At 40.0% G+C, this 17,334-nt stretch overlaps 1 protein-coding gene across 1 annotated transcript; it reads left to right on the top strand.

The window, feature by feature from the left end:
* Positions 1-14,878: 14,878 nt before the first annotated feature.
* LOC129752185 (uncharacterized) lies at positions 14,879-16,472 on the top strand. The gene is made up of 3 exons (XM_055747976.1): positions 14,879-14,945; positions 15,341-15,495; positions 15,605-16,472. Exons 1-3 carry the CDS (start codon positions 14,879-14,881, stop codon positions 16,106-16,108), a joined length of 726 nt encoding a protein of 241 aa, XP_055603951.1. The 3' UTR covers positions 16,109-16,472.
* The last annotated feature ends 862 nt before the right edge of the window (positions 16,473-17,334 follow it).

Here is a 17,334-nt window from a genome sequence, read left to right as displayed (position 1 = left end):
ATCCGGACCACGAAACCAAGCGTTTTCTGCAGTCAAAGGCGGGCCTTGTCCCCATTTGGTAGCGAGGTCGGCGACGTTCTGTTTTGATGGGACCCATCGCCACTCTGCGATGTTAGTGTTTGAAAGGATTTCCCCTACTCTGCAGGCTACGAACTGGGTGTATCTCCGATGATCGGACCGGATCCATGCCAGCACAGTGCTTGAGTCGGACCAGAGAACACATCGCTTGATTTCGAATGTATGGCCTTCTTCGATGAATTTTCTTAGACGGGTTCCCATTACAGCCGCTTGAAGTTCCAGGCGTGGGATGGACCAATGCTTCAAAGGTGCGACCTTCGTTTTTGCTGCAACCAGTGCACACGCGTACCCCCCGGTTATCTTTGGAACACGGAAGTATCCCACAGCAGCGCAGGCGTCCTCGCTAGCATCCACGAAAATGTGGAGTTGTATATCATCGTAGTCAACACTGTCGAAGTAACATCGTGGAATCTGCAAGCTATCGATAAGCGGAAAACCTTCGATCCAGCGTAGCCATTTCTCGTGCTCTTCGTCTCCCACGACTTCGTCCCATTGCGTACCAGCGCGCCAAATATCCTGGAGTAAGACCTTTCCATGCAACACAAATGCTGCGAGCAACCCTAAGGGGTCGAAAAACGTCATAAGACAGCGAAGTGCCTCGCGCTTCGTAGGTTTACGTTTAGACGACACTATCTCCTGCAGTTCCGGGGCCAAAGCGGTAGAATAGCCCAAGACGTCGTCATGCGGCAGCCAGTGCATTCCGAGCACTCTTTCGGCAGTCAAAGTTGTCTCCAGCTTCAGGGATTTGGGTTCGGAAGAAACGTTTCCATCAAGAGCTTTCACAACTTTCTCACTGTTTGATCTCCAGTCCCGTATGTTGAAACCACCTGCTGCGTGTATCGATTTGATCTCAGTCGCTATCTGTATTGCCTCGGCTACGGTGCTGAAACTTTCGGCGTAGTCGTCAACATAATGGCCGTTTATAATTCCTTCGACCGCGCGAGGGCTTGTTTGTTTGAATTCCTGGGCGTTCCTGTTTTTCACGTACTGGGCTGACGCTGGTGAACACGCTGAACCGAACGTAGCGACGTCCATTACGTAGGTTTCAGGTTTACTGCTTCCATCCGGCCTCCAAAGAAACCGCTGCGCTTGTCTGTCACGCTCGTTGATACGGATCTGGTGAAACATTTCAGCAATGTCTCCGGTAACTGCAAACTCGTACTGTCGGAACCGGAAAAGCACCCAGGGAAGAGGGGCTAACTCGTCTGGACCTTTGAGCAGCATAGTGTTTAGTGAGATGCCGTCGACTGTCGCTGATGCATCCCAAATCATCCGCACTTTCCCGGGCTTCTTCGGATTCACCACAACGCCTAGTGGTAAGTACCAGACACGTCTTGGATCGGAGTTCATTTTCTCATCTTCGGTTATTTGATGTGCATACCCTTTGGCTTGGTAGCTCTCCATTTGCTTCGTCAAATTTAGACGCAGTTCCGGATTCCGAGCCATCTTCTTCTCCAGGCACTCGTATCGTTTAAAGGCCATCGGATAACTGTCGGGAAATTCAAATTGATCGTACTTCCACAGCAGACCCGTCTCGTATCGGTCTCCTTGCTTCTGTGTCGATTCCTTCAGAATCCTGCGCGCTCTCATATCAGCTTCTGACTCGAGTCTCGTAGTAGCATGAATCCCCATGTCTTCCATCTCGAAGTATTCTCTCACTACTTTGTGCAGTGAATCGTCTTGTGAACAGCTACACGCGTGATAGTTCACCTGGACTGCTGTGTGCTCTGAGGACCGACCACCATAAATGCACCAACCCAGCTTCGTCTTCGCTGCCACCGGCTCGTTCGTGCGACCTTGTTTGATCCGAAGCGGAACTGTCATGTGTAAGTTGTTGACGCCAATGAGGATCCTTGGCACGGCATCTTTGTAACTGGCAACTGGAAGCCCTTTCAAGTGTGGATAGTTTCTAACCAGACCTTCGTAATCCAGAGATTGAGTGGAGAGTGCAAGGTTGCTCACCGTACGCGCGTCGCTTAAACGCATCTTGTTTTTACTCGGACCAGAAATCTTGATGTCGACAATCTTGGACTCCTGCTCAGTACGCATCATATCGCCGGTCCACTGGAGGCACAATACCTGTGGTGTTCCTTGTATTCCTAGCTCTTCAACGAGCGAGTCTTCGACCATAGTGAGTGACGACCCTTCATCAACAAAGGCAAAGGTCTCCACTGACTTGCCGTTCCCATGAACCGTAATCGGAAGAATTCGGAACAAGAAAGTAAGTTCCGGACTATGGTGGGCATAGTTGTTTCCATGGGTTGGTGTATGAGAAGTAGATGGCTGTGAAATTGGCACTACGGTGTTAGCAGAATTCCTCGTCGTTGGCTTGTTCTGATGTCCGCTTCCTGAACCAGGTTCTCGTGGGTTTGATGTCAGGTTTTTCGAACGGCCGGAATGTAGGAGCTGATGGTGACGATGTGTACAGCCGTTGACTCCACACCTACCGCTGATACGACAGGACCGCTTCCCGTGGAAGTTCAGGCAATTGCGGCACGCTCCATATCGCTGCACAAGGTTCCACCGCTCGTCGACACTGATAGCTGAAAACCTGTTACAATCTTTCAGTGAATGTTGATTTCGAAAACAGGCTGGACAGAGTTTTTCGGTAGGCACCTGGTTCCGTTCCTCACACTCCGAGTGCACATTCAAGGATCCACGCTTCGGTTTCAGCTTGTCCTCCCTTTTCACAGCTCCGTTGTAGACGGAGACACGGCTCGCAGACTTCGCCACTTTCGTCACAAACGTTGAAAACAGTTTCAGATCCACTCTTTCTTCGAATTCACTAAACTCCACCCACTTGAACTGATAGTCTGGAGGCAGTCGGTTCACTAACTCGTTCAGCAGACTCGGATTTGACAGATGGTCTTGTTGATTGGCGGCATCCAAATGACCACAAAGACTTTGTACTGCAATCCCGAAATCTATGAAGGTCGCAAGCTTATCCGCTTTCGGTGCGGGGACGGAACGAACTTTATCCAGTAGGGCATTGATAAGAAGCTCTGGACGCCCATAAAGAAAACGTAGGGTTTGCATAATGAAAGGAACCGATTCTGGGGTGTGAAGTCGGCTACGGACTGATTCTAAGGCATGACCTTTCAGGCAGCGTTGAAGTCTACCGAGATTCTCAACCGGACTATAGCCGCAAGCTAGCGTAGAGTTTGTAAAGCTGCTGACAAAAACTGGCCAATCGTTGGCATTACCGTCAAAGGTTGGGAGGTCCCTTGGGAAAACTTGACGGGCTAGTAGTTGAGAGGGGGTTGGTTGAAAAGTATTCAGAAAATGGGTAAAATCCGGAAATTCATTCGGGCCTAAGCCGAGTTGTTTTATAAGGGGTGCGAGGTGGTCTATGTTATGATTTCTATCATGGCTCGAATCATTAGCAGAATAATTATTTGCATTATGATTATTATCGTTTCGATAATCGTAAGTATTATTGGTATTGAAGGCAGTATGGTTTGAATTATGTTCATTGGTGGTTTTATGGGCAGTATGGTTGTGATTATGGGCAATATTGAGCGGCATGTATTGTTCGAAAGAAGAATAAAATGGTTCGGCCTTACCTTGAGCTTGATGGAGGGGGGGAGGAGTGGTTACCGGTGGCTGTGTTGATGCGAGCCGTTGCTGGTTGGAAGCCCTTGAAGATGGCACCGGTTGACCCGACGTTGAAGGCTGGACCACCGACGGTATCATCGTCGATCGCTCCGGCCACTGCTGGTAGGGCGGTTGACCCGCTTTCGATGAACGCTGCTCCTCCAATATTTGCTTGCCCCTCGGACCGACCTGCTGCCGTTGAGCCATCGCCGGAATAGGCTGCGCCCAATTTGGGTTGGGTACCGTTGGTTTTGATGAAGGCCTAAGGAATGCCGGTTCGACATTCCTATTCGATGTCTCCTGATTCGGCGCACTGAGCACCGAGCGTGAAGTAATTTCCGGTACTGGTAGACAATAACCAGAACTGGTCGGAGGTGCCAACGCTGGAGCTGATGGTCCCGACTGGTATAGTTGGACCTCTGATTTATCCTTCGCTGTACTGGTGGAATCCTGGACCGTACGATCAATAACCGGCGACCCATAAACCGCGTTACGATCTAGCGGCCCTGCTTTCGGATCTTGCACGTGAAAGATGTTCTTTCGCAGTAATAACGATTCCCATTGATGCATTCCTACCAAGGAAAGGGAATCCCAATTCGGCCAGTTCAGTCTGGAAGGACCCAGATCCGGATGCTGGACCACACTGCGCCGCTTTGGAAAGGCACCGGTAATCCGCTGGGGGGTCGGTGGCAATTCTTGTTGGTTGGATTCGGTTTGAATCGCGCTGCTATTCGTTGCCTGCTGCTGATTCACTTCGTTGATGGTGGGCGATGATTGTACCCAATCTTGAGTTCTATAAGACCGCTCGATTGTAGTGTTCAAAATCGATCGATCACCTTCTTCTTCTTCTTCGCTGGAAGAATCCTCCGCCTGCATAACGGAGAATCTCTCCGAGACATGCTGTTTCTCGGCCTCTATTTCTTCCAACGTGGCTCTCAATGTCACCTCCCTCGCTTTGCGATCCAATGCGCGCTTTTCATCAAGCTGCTGCAGCTGAAGATCACGTTTGCGAGCCCGGGAGCTCTTCTCGGAAGTAGTGGATTTAGCACGAATTGTTGGCTGGGTGGGTACTGGTGAGCATAGTCGGCAAGACCATGGCCGATTTTCCACCGACGGAGTAACTCCCGCACACGATTGATGCCACCAGCGCTTGCAGCGATCACACTGGACGAGATCGCAAATGGAATCAGGCTCCGAGCACGCATAGCAGTTGTACCCCTTTCGGCGTTGGTTCGGTGTAGCAACGGGATTACTTCCGGAAGAAGGTTTCATCTTGGTCGTGTTGAATTTTTTGAAGTTTGTTGCGAGCGGATCGAGAAAAAACGCTGATTTTTGACAGCAGTTTGTACAGTTTTCTCTTATATGTTGTCTCGCGCCCGAACAACTTGTTTATTGTAGGCTACGTGCATGCGCTTCAACTTGTTAACCTCGTTCGAATCTAGCTTTAATAACCTTTATTCAGAAGCTAAACTTCAATCCGATCACGGTCAGACTTCGTAGGTTCTGGTACTGCTTAAACAATCCGTACTTTTAACAGGAATCCTACCGTACTAACCTCCTAGCACTAAGCACACCTAAATTAAACTATTTTTAAGTATTTAAACAAAGATTTTCTTCAACTTTTATAATTTTTACCACTCGTGTTTTCAGTAAACAAATTTTCCACCCGGTCCGTTCGGCTGACGTGAAGAAGAGAGCGAGCGAGACCGCCAATCCTCTGACAGTTCAGGAGAAACGTCAGTTGATCCGCTCGCCACTGAACTGCATTTCACAGCGGCGCGTCGAAAGCGGCGCGTCGAAAGCGACGCTTGCAGTGTTGCCGATGTCAACAATAAAGTAGAATTTGAGATCATTTTGCCAGTTTTGTTTTATAAAAAGCCTGGTTTTCATTATAAAATAAAATAATCCACAGAATTTTAATAAGGGAATTGATTAATCTTCACGTAACTGCAGGGAATTCCCAAGTAACCAAAAGTCACATAGATACTTAATCCTGTGCATTAGAAGTTCACATTTGGCTGAGTAAAAGGTATTCAAGATAAATGAAAATAGGTGCTTGATTTGGACTTCTGACCGAACAAAAAAAGTCTAAACAAGTAGCATAGAACATTTTTGTGCGTTCCAAGTACCTTAAAAATCCAGAATTCAATTAGGCTTATCGTGCTTCGTTACGAACTTCTTACGAATTTGTTGGTTCAATGCAGAACTTCTTACGAACTTTTTGGTTCCAAACAGAGCTTGTTACGAACGTTTTGGTTCCATGAGGAACTTCTATAGAACTTCAATACAAACGTTAGCGTTAAGATTTTTCACAAGAGTGAAAAACAGAATATCAGAACTTCGAATGTACGAGCAACGATTATTTTTGTCTTTATTAGAGAGACTTTCAGCCTTTAGTTGTTTCAACGAAGAACAGCGCAAGAACAACGAATTAAACCAATAAATAAATCAACTATTTTAATCAAAGTGGAAAAATTTCATAAATCTTATATATTTTTCACATTGTTTTGCATTTTAAAGAATATTCATATTTAACTAACCGAAAAAAACACACCTTTTCGTTTACAATTCGATTTTTCTTCTTGCACCTGGAGCAACGTAATAACCGGCTTGTATCGACGGTAGCCTCTTGCAACTAGCGGCAATTTATTCTTTAATAGGATAAGCAGGGTCCGAAATTTCTGTATGCCTTTTTGATAGTTGAACAAGGTCCGCAAATTTTCATTATCGTGGTTGGGAGAACTCTTGATGAGGAATTAAGCGCTCTCCATTTTTGAAACTAAAACAGAAAACAGATAGAAAGAAAATTAATCACAAAAAACAACTTAAAACATAAAAATACTCACGTTCAATTTCAATTCCTCCTAGTTTGTTTTGGAAAAAGTTGAAACATCCTTTGGTGATCAAGTACGAATGTTTACATTTTTTATTATCGCCTGCTTTGAAAAGTCGATAGTTCCAAGTTTATTTCATATTGATGTTAAAATAACAGCAATCTAAGCATTGGCCATGGTACAGAGGTAGCGTGTTCAGTTTTCACCTCGCTGGTTCAGGTTCAAATCTCCAAGCATACAAATTTTAAAAATAAGTATGAACCTCAATCACAGTTAAAGCAACATCAGCTTATAATAATAAAAAGGTATAAAAAACCATAGCAAGAAACGAATTTTTCTTTTTTCATTTTTTTTTTGAGGTTTCATGTGGAGGCTGAATAGCCTTCTACTCAGCTTCTATTATGGACTTTAGAAGTATCGATAAGAACTTAAATTTGAGGCTGAGTAGAATGCTACTCATTCGTTAAACAAAGCTGAGTAAGCTTTTAAGAGCCTGTTTTATGGAACTTTTGGTTACTTGGGTTTTATATTTTCTTTGTGTACTATTTTATATAGTAAATATTGCAGTCAAATTTCAAACTATAATCTTAAATTGGGATCGAAATTACAAGAATGAGATTTGAACCGCAAAATTTTGATCACTTACCTATCTTTTGATTTATTTTCTTCGATGGTTGATATCATTGAATTTGCTCAAGACTTTAGTAGATTTGATTAGAGCAAAGAATATGTTTTTTTTAATTGAAGGCTTTTTTCAATCTACCTTTAGTTTATCTTCTAGACTCTTGAGAAAATGCGGTGAAAGTAATTTCCCTTTTTTATTACTCAAGGGTTCATTAATAATTGAGCTTACCATTTTAAAGATTTTAGGATGTATCTTCAAAATTTACAATTAAATACAAAAAACTACTGATTTGAAAATATTGAAAATTTTTTGGTTACTCAAATAGTAGAAACTTTTCTTTTCAAGTTTTTTTTTCGATTCTCTTCCTACGGCCATGCAATCACCTTTTAAGGCATAATATGGATACCGTTTTTATTTTTCATTTAATTGTATTTTTTTAAATTATGTCTTTATTCGTACCAATTCATCACTAAATTTACATTACATTATAACATTACATTAGCTGTTCAGTTCAATAATGAACTGTCCAGAACCCTATACTTTCCTAATCACTAAAATTTATTTATTCGACTTAAATTTGCTGAGCGCAATCAAATATTTTTATGTAGGAGAACATACTGTAATGTCAAAAATATTTTAAACTTACAACTAAAAACTATCCTAAAATTAAACTAATTGTAGAGAGAGCGAATCTTTGCGATGGAAGACTGCATCGATTTGCCTCTGAAGTGGAGATGATTTTGTTGGCCATCTCTTCGATAGATTCAATGCCCGCAATCCGGTGAAGATCTTCGGTGCTGTGCCAAGGTGGAAGCCGCAAAATCATTTTCAGAACAAGGTTTTGAATCCTCTGGATGGCTTTCTTCTTCGTCGCGCAGCAGCTAGACCAAATCGGAACTGCATACATTATAGCTGGTCGGAACACCTGTTTGTAGATTAGAATTTTATTTCTCTGGCACAGTCGGGATTTTCTGTTGATGAGAGAATAAAGAGATTTAGTGTATTTATTACATTCAGATTGAATATCTTCAATGTGATTTTTAAAAGTAAGATTCCGATCAAGTGTGAGTCCCAAGTACTTCACGTGATCAGACCATTCTCATGAAACCCCATTAAAAGTTATGGAATGATTTTCATTAGGTTTTAAAAAATTGGCTCTTGGCTTATGGGGAAATAAAATAAGTTGAGTTTTGGAAGCGTTAGGAGATAGAGCTATATGAAATACGAAATAAATGTATTTAATAATTAAATATGAATTTGGTTCAGTGTTGCTAAATAACAGAACGCACACATAAGTAAATTATTCGTGCAGATGAGAGAACGAGAAAAGAACTCGAAAGACTCTCTGGCGGAACGTTCCAGTTCCAATTCCAATGCAAAGAGCATGGGATTGGCATTCAGAAAACGATTCTTTTCGCGGATGGACGTTTAAAGTTTCAGCAAAGCGTAAAATAGTACTCGCGATTAAAATAATATTGAAAACGGGATAAGTGTGAAAGAAATTCACTACAGAAGCGTTAGGAGAAATTTCCCACATTTTCAAGTAATTCAAAAAGGAATTTAAATTTTCTTGCAATCTACTGCGTACCACCCGTAAATTTCTACCTTTGGCTGAAAGCAAAGTATCATCACCAATTAATCTTCTACCTTTTCCTTCTGGTACATCAGGAAGATCAGAAGTAAAAATATTGTATAAAATTGGCCCAAGTATACTGCCCTGAGGGACACCAGCTCTAATGGGTGTCCTTTCAGAGCATGAATTTTGATAGCTTCCTTGTAAGGTTCGGCTAGTCAAATAATTTTGAATAATTTTAGTGAGATATACACAGGGTTGCTAGCGAACCGGGAAAAACTTTGGAATTTCATCACGTCACCGGGAAACCGGGAAAAAACCGGGAATTTCGGCACCTCACCGGGAAAATTGACATGTTTGAAATTTGTTCACGGAGTTTCAAAAATATTTTAAAAATTATTTCAAAACTTGGGGGTATTTTTTTAAGAGTCTCGATATAGAATTATCTCATAAACGTTTATTTTCGTTCATTAGTAAACAATCGAAGTTTGAATCGCTTTTTTAACAACTCCGCAATTTGTTATGAGTTATCTCATTTTTTTCGCTCTCCGCAAGTGTGCTACACTTACAAGCATAACTCAAATGTTATAAATTTAACAATCAGAATCTCGCGATATTGTTTTGATTTTTTGGTTGAAATAGATTTACTGGTTGTTAAACATAAAACATGATTTTTCTATGGAAACATTCGTCCAAAATTATATAGAAATCGCATTTCTAGGTTCATGCCTGAAATATTGTACCTCCCGTAACTTTTGATCGCATGGATAGAACTTTTCAAAAACTTCAGACATGCTAGCTTCATATTTCAACAATTACTCTGCAAAATTCCAATAAAAAAGTTGCGTAGTTTTTCAGACATTGCAGTTTGAATGGTAAAAGTCCAGAAAAGTCCGATTTTCGTAGAATTACTGTTTCTCAGGCCACACAAACTCCAGAAAGCTCAAATTTTGTGGTATAATAGTGTGATAAATGATCGATAAAACGTAGAAAATTTGATCAAAAAATATCCTCAAAGTAAAATGTTATGGAAGTTCAAAATCGAAGTGATAGTGTGCGTGCTTCCAATTTCTATACAGTTATGAACGGTACTGTAGATGTTCCCAATATGGTGCCATATGGTGGTGCCATATAAATTTTCACTTACAGTTTTTTTAAACGTTCTTTGAATATGCAACAGAACATTAATTTTAGTGCTTATGTTTTAAAAAGTGATTTTAGGAGCATTTTTATATCTTGGCATCACACAGTAAAAGGACGAAGCATAATATCGCAAGTGTTAAGTTTTGAATTCATTCTACGTTAAGCTGTTGCTTAAAGTTTCCGAAATCTAAGGTCTTAACCCTGATAAAAAAAAATATCCTACACTCAAACAATTAAAGCTTAGCCCTGTCTTATACACGATTTCTCGCATGAGCTTTCATTACGTCGTATGAAAAAAAAATGTAAACAAAGAGTAATCGCAACTTCTTCCATTTAGAATATTTGTAGCCTGGACAACATATTCTATATGTAAAAAAATTTTTTAAAGTTTTTTTGATAACTTTTTCAACAGTTTTCTATGAATTCTTAAGATGTTTCAAACGACGTAATGAAAGCTCAGGCGAGATTTCTATATTTTCACGAACCTTTAGTTCAAATCACTATTAGGTACTAAAGTTATTCATTGTTGATTACTGTTAAAAATATATTGGCTGTAAGTACTAATCGGTCTTATATTTGCAAAATTGATGAAATTGCGGAGCAAAACAACCAGTAGATGCCCCGTTCGTTAGATTTATTAAAAAAATCATGAAAACCTGTCAATCCATACGAAAAGACTACGTGTTAGAAGACACCGAAGTGTTTGCCATGATTTCTAACCAGTTTACAAGTTTTGGGATACATTTATTAGAAATTTGAAGCCCTGTATATTGATTTTTTTGTCCCATTTCTAGTTGGTTTTGTATGGGAGCCCCCTTTCCATAAAATGTGGCATTCTCGAAACTAAAATACAAACCATCTCTTGCCCGAAAAACCCTCGGATACCAAATTTCCCTTCATTTCGACAGTCCTTTTATACGTGATGTTGTTACAAAGTAAACGCCTCCATTTTTATATATAAGATGAGCATAATAAATATCGAGAAGATCATCATTTATAACCGGGAAAAAACCTGGGAAAAATCGGGAAAAACTTTGGAATTTCAAAACGAAAAATCGCTAGCAACCCTGTATACAGGAAAATCAAATCGAGTTAATTTAGCTACTAAATCTTTGTGCCAAACACTATCAAATGCTTTTTCAATATCTAGTAGAGCAACACCAGTTGAATAACCTTCAGATTTGCTAACGTGATGATTAATATTAGTTACACTCAAAAGTTGATGTGTAGTAGAATGCCCATGACGAAAACCAAATTGTTCATCAGGGAAAATAGAATTCTGATTAATGTGGATCATCATTCTATTCAAAAGAACTCTCTCAAATAGTTTACTTAAAGAAGGAAGCAAACTAATTGGTCGATAACTTGAAGGCTCTGAAGCACTTTTTCCAGGTTTCAAAATTGGAGTTACTTTGGCATATTTCCATTTATTGGGGAAATAAGCAAAGTGAAAACATTTATTGAAGATTTTAACTGAAAAATTTGAACTTTTAAATAAGAATATAGAAAATCTCATCTTCCCCCGGAGCTTTCATATTTTTAAATTTTATGAAAATCAATTTAAGTTCATCAATATTTGTCTCACAAGAACTTTCAAACACATTTTGTTCAGAAAGAATATCATCAAATTCAAGGGAAATTTGAGCATCAATTGGACTAACAACGTTTAAATTAAAATCATGAGCAGACTCAAATTGTTGGGCTAATTTTTGAGCTTTTTCTAAATTTGTTAAAAGCAGTTTATCCCCATCTTTCAAAGTAGGAATTGGTTTCTTTTTCAGAATTTTAGTTCATTTCCAAAATGGCTTTGAATAGGGTTTTATATCCTCTACAGCTTTTGCAAAATTTTCATTACGAATGAAATTTAAACGACGTTTGATCTCTTTTTGAAGGTCGCAATAAATGAATTTCAAATAAGGATCCCTAGTACGTTGATATTGGCGTCGACGAATGTTTTTCAGTCGTATCAAAAACTGAAGATCATCATCAATTAAAGGTTGATTAAATTTATGTTTAACTTTGGGTATTGAAGCGGCTTTAGCATTGACTATTGAAGTTGTCAAATTTTCTACAGCCAAATCAATATCTTCTATTGAATTAAGTAGAACGTTTACATCCAAATTACGTTCAATAAAATTCCTATATCGTTCCCAGTCAGCTTTTTGAAAGTTAAAAGTTGATTTTAAAGGGTTTTCAATGGGACTTTGGGATAAAGAAAAAGTTACTGGAAGGTCCGAATCGAGGTCCGCATGAGTAACTAATTGACTACAATGCTCGCCTAAATTTAATTCGCCGAAAAAAAATTAAATAAACATTTAATTGTATTAAAAATATGCTATGTATGGGCTATATTATTAAAAAAAAACGATCAAAAATGCATAATTTTAACGATTATTAAAGTAATTTTAACATAAGAACTTTTCAAACGTTCTGTTGAAATATCGACAAACTATTTTAAACATCCGTAAAAGCTCAATAGCTTTTAATAAGCATATACAGACCCCGTTCGTTTTTGGCAACACGCCCGTAAATTTCATGTTGCCAAAATCGAATGTTGGCAAAATCGAACGGTTTTTTTTGTCACTTTTTTATTTCAAATTTTTATTTCAAATTATTAAAAATTGATGTTAAACCTTATATTAGCATAAAATTTTTCAATTTGTTTCAATTATATTAGTTTTAAGCAGTGAAACTTGAAAAAAATCGTGTTTTTACAGTATAAAACTATTATAAATAAGCCAAATTGAAAAAATTCATGCTAATATTACGTTTTACATTAATTTGGATTAATTTGAAATTAAATTTAAAAATAAAAAAGTTACAAAAAAAAACGTTTTTTTTTGGATGTTGCCAAAATCGAACGGTTTTTGCTCGGATGTTGCCAAAATCAAATGTTGCCAAAATCGAACGGGGTCTGTATTATGAAATTTTTAAATAATTTTATTTATAGTTCGAAAGTTATTTCAAAGTTTTTATAATTGTTAATCATATAGTATTTGATAGGTCATTGAGCTGAGTGAAACTTATGATCGCACCATTTACCAAAACGGATCCTGAACTTTACCTTTCCCTAACTGACACAAATCCTTCCTTGGATGCTTGAATATGGATTCGCCGACGATGATTTTAATGTATGCAGGTTGCTAGTTTAACCAAAAGAGTATCCTACAAGCATTCCTTCCTTTTCCCCCCATCGACTACTAGGACGTGGCCGGCGCCCTTATTTGTCATTTTCAAGAGGGAGACCATGAGTTTTGTGCATTGAGAATGGATTGCTAATCCTAATCCTGTGTATTTATTTGCGAAAAAAAATCTGCCTTTCTGTGATTTTACTCAAACATTCTGTGATGGTTTTCTGGGATGTTATTTCTATGAATTTCATTGAAAAGTCATTTAAAATTGGGTCTATTTTACATCTAATTTGAGAAAAATTAACATTACCACAATTTCCCAATTCAAAGGTCAAAGTCCTAAATTTATATTGACATAAAAAATTAAAATTTAGAAAGAACAAACTAATTTTAAAAAATCTGTGAAATCTGTGATTTTTTTCAAAATTCTGTGATCTGTGACATAGATTCTGTGATGAAAATTTGCTCAAAATTCTGTAAAATTAAAAATTTTCTGTGAATTCGGCAACCTTGAGTAGAACTTGCTCTACTTATTTAGCCACGCCTGCGATCGTGGAATTCGAAATGAATTACACTCAGGTTTTTTTTTACGCGGTATTTCGTCCCGCGTAAAAAAAAACCCGCGTAAAAAAAAACCGCGTTAATTCGAAAATCCGCGTAAAAAAAACCGCGTTAATTCGAAAATCCGCGTAAAAAAAAACCGCGTTAATTCGAAAATCCGCGTAAAAAAAACCTCGTCAATTCGAAAATCCGCGTAAAAAAACCCCGAATTTCGAAAATCCACGTAAAAAAACCATTTTAATTAAAAAAATCGAGCAAAAAAGCACGTTACTAAAAAAATGCGAAAGAACCATGATTATTTAAAAATTTGCGTACAATGATAGTTTATTTTTAAGATAAAAAACAAAATCAATTAGATCGTCTGATGTCTCATGTCTCAGGTCTCATGTTCCATGTCTCAGGTCTCATGTCTCATGTCTTAGGTCTCATATCCCAGGTCTCATGTCTCATGTCTCAGGTCTCATGTCTCATGTCTCATGTCTCAGGTCTCGTGTCTCAGGTCTCATGTTTCATGTCTCTGGTCTCATGTCTCATGTCTCATGTCTCAGGTCTCATATCTTAGGTCTCATGTCTCATGTCTCAGGTCTCATATCTCAGGTCTCATGTCTCATGTCTTTTGTCTCAGGTCTCATGTCTTAGGTCTCATGTCTCATGTCTCATGTCTCAGGTCTCATATCTCAGGTCTCATGTCTCAGGTCTCATGTCTCAGGTTTCATGTCTCATGTCTCATGTCTCATGTCTCATGTCTCATGTCTCAGGTCTCATGTCTCATGTCTCATGTCTCATGTCTCATGTCTCAGGTCTCATGTCTTAGGTCTCAAGTCTCATGTCTCATGTCTCATGTCTCAGGTCTCAGGTCTCAGGTCTCATGTCTCATGTCTCATGTCTCATGTCTCATATCTCAGGTCTCATGTCTCATGTCTCATGTCTCAAGTCTCATGTATCATGTCTCATGTCTCATGTCTCAGGTCTCAGGTCTCAGGTCTCATATCTCAGGTCCATGTCTCATGTCTCAGGTCTCAAGTCTCAGGTCTCAGGACTCAGATATCATGTATCACGTTCTTAGTCTCAGAGCTAAGATTGTAACGTTCTAATTTAAAACTTGGTTTATTTTACTCTATCTAAACCAATTCGGAATACATGTAAAATAAAAGATTAAATAATTTCGAAGCAAATATAAAACTAAGAAAAGTCGATACAAATTTCCCTCCGTGCACCAAAGTAGCTGAAATTGACTGAAACTGAACCCCCTGTTGTTGCTCAAAACATCAAGAAAGTCGTGCAAGGAAAAGAAGCTTCAAGCAAAACCAAGCTGTCAACAGCTAACGCATTTCCGCTGATGGGCGTTTTTTCTTTTGCTGTGCGGAACTGTGCGGACGTGTCGTCGGGAGCTCCGCAAGCGTTCGGTGAGGAAAAAACTTTTCACCACGTGACTCGTTAAAAAGGTGTTGTTTTCGATCACCAAACCCAGTGGCTGCACCAAAAGGAGGTGAATAAAAAGTCGGCCCAAAAGCGGGTGAATAATAAGTGCGCCAAAGGAAGCAGCGGCACAACAAAAAAACTCATCGCACTCCATTCTGCACGTTACCGGCGAGTGAAGCGAGATTATCTGTTGGACAGCGGCAAATAGCAGTCCGCAATCAGACTGTCGGTGAGTGAAACAAATTTTCCATTTAAAGCACGACAAAAAACTAAATGTTCGATCCCAAACCCAGTAGCTGACGCCGCAGGAATTCTGCCCAAACAACTGGTGGAAACGGGACGAAATAAACAAAATTCGAATCTGCAAGTTACCGGTGAGTGAACGGACTGTCTTGTCGGATTTACGGCAAGAAAACTAAACCAGATCCTTTTCATCATCCTAACAGTAACGACGGAAACTCGGGGGAAAACCCACCGTCAAACAAGAAAAAGGACCAAAAAAGAAGAAGACGCAGGAAAGCCCCTAGACAAAGGGTGAGTTAAAAAAAAAACTCACGAAAATTCAGCTCCGGAACTAATGGCAATATGCCATAGGGCTTTTCCTTTTTTCTTTTTCTTTTCTTTCCATCTTTTCCTTCTTTAGTCCTTGCTGGTGTTTTCTTCAGCAAAACCAGATTCATTTGCTTACATCGGCACGCAACACAGGGTGGTCGGAAGGTGCGGCAAACAAGCCGGAGCGAGGACCGAGGAGCTTGAGCTCAAAACAGCCGGAAGTGCCAAGGTCGTGGGCACGAGTTTGCTGAGGGATCGGGACAAGGAGCCCGAGGGCGCTGGGATCGTACGATCGGTGCTCAGACCGATGAAAGCTGGGTGGAGGAAAATTGGCAGTTTCGAGCATCGCGGGAAAATCCAGGCGACCGGAAAGAACCGGATCCAAGAGCCGAACCAGATCCGGATCCGCAAGCCAAGGAAGGAACTGGACCGACGAGCCAGACGAGCGGAACCAGAATCACGGCAGGGGGCGAACCTCGCTCGGAAAAGCGACTCAAGTTTGTCGTGCGCATGTCGCAGTGCGCATCTCCAGTTTCCGGGAGCAAGTTCTTCCCTATCATACCGCCATCGAAGCGTGGGAGTCAACCAGCTCTGATCAGAGCCACCCACGCACGTGTGCCTTTGTGTGGTCCAGTGATGACCGCTTGTGACCAGGAGGATGAGCGATTTTGCTGCACGTTCGACGCCATTCCGGAGAGGCCTGGAGGCCAAATGTAAGTGCCCAAATTACGACCTTTTTAATTTTGCTATTTAGTGGGAGGAATTTCCTGCTCTCATGAACTGAGCAAAGTGGCAATGGCCAAAATAAAAAGCAAATTAATTTAATCTTAAATACATGTGAAATTTATTATCGGAAATAGTTCCGAAATCTCTTGGGCTAAATTTAATGAGCTAGCCGGAGCAAAAGAAAGGGAAGAAGAAAACTTCAATCTTCTTTCCTTAGCCAACCCCTTTTCTTCTTACAAGATTTTCCCAACTACAAAAAGATTCTAAGTGTTTTCCTTTGAAAAAGTCTTAGAATATTTTCTCTCAAAAACCGCGTTAATTCGAAAATCCGCGTAAAAAAAAACCGCGTTAATTCGAAAATCCGCGTAAAAAAAGCCGCGTAAAAAAAAACCGTGTAAAAAAAAACCGCGTAAAAAAAAACCTCAGTGTATATAATATTCAAGATCATCAAAAATAACTGAGCATAAGTATGGAAAAACCCAGAATAAAACTTCTTCCATTTCGAGTTCAATGATTTGAGGTGAATATCATAAGCAAAACTTATGATTATCTTTTCCAGTTGTTTCTCCTAATCGATCATATGACGTGCAACTGTCAGTTGTAAAGCTCGTAAGGGCTATTCCTTTCCGTTTAGCACAGGTGGGTCAATTTTACTCCCATTGATCAGCTTGGATCAGCTCTGTTTTGACAGCCAGCGACCGATGGCGCTTCCTTCGAGATGTATTAATGTTGCTACTGTTGGTGGTTGGGGAGGTTGTGTTCAAAATTAAAACAAAAAAAGCAGCCAATAATCATATTCACCAGCAAATCACAGTACACTGTGCTGTGTCTAATGGCCGGCTTGGCCTGGCCACTCCACCCTCGACTGACTGGACTAGGATGCCTCGTGCATAACTATCAGCCTATCAGGTTCATCATTCATCCTAAACCACTTCTCTCTATCACCACGTCTCATCGAAACCAGAAAGATTTCCTTCTCCCAGCGTCGTCTTGTCGTCGTTACCTTTCTTCTTCAAAACTCCCACTCCTCGTGGTTCGACTATAGTAGTTTTTTTTTCTCTTAAATATATAAATTACATATTAAACGTGCGGGAA

Source organism: Uranotaenia lowii, chromosome 3 (assembly GCF_029784155.1).
Source record: "Uranotaenia lowii strain MFRU-FL chromosome 3, ASM2978415v1, whole genome shotgun sequence".
NCBI classification, from domain to species: domain Eukaryota; kingdom Metazoa; phylum Arthropoda; class Insecta; order Diptera; family Culicidae; genus Uranotaenia; species Uranotaenia lowii.
This window is presented reverse-complemented; position numbering and strand designations above follow the sequence as displayed.

Coding starts and splice junctions, on each gene's coding strand:
- LOC129752185 (XM_055747976.1), top strand. CDS start 14,879: ATGGGCGTTTTTTCTTTTGCTGTGCGGAACTGTGCGGACGTGTCGTCG. Junction 14,946..15,340: donor GGGAGCTCCGCAAGCGTTCG/GTGAGGAAAAAA, acceptor GTTACCGGTGAG/TGAACGGACTGTCTTGTCGG. Junction 15,496..15,604: donor GGAAAGCCCCTAGACAAAGG/GTGAGTTAAAAA, acceptor TTCCTTCTTTAG/TCCTTGCTGGTGTTTTCTTC.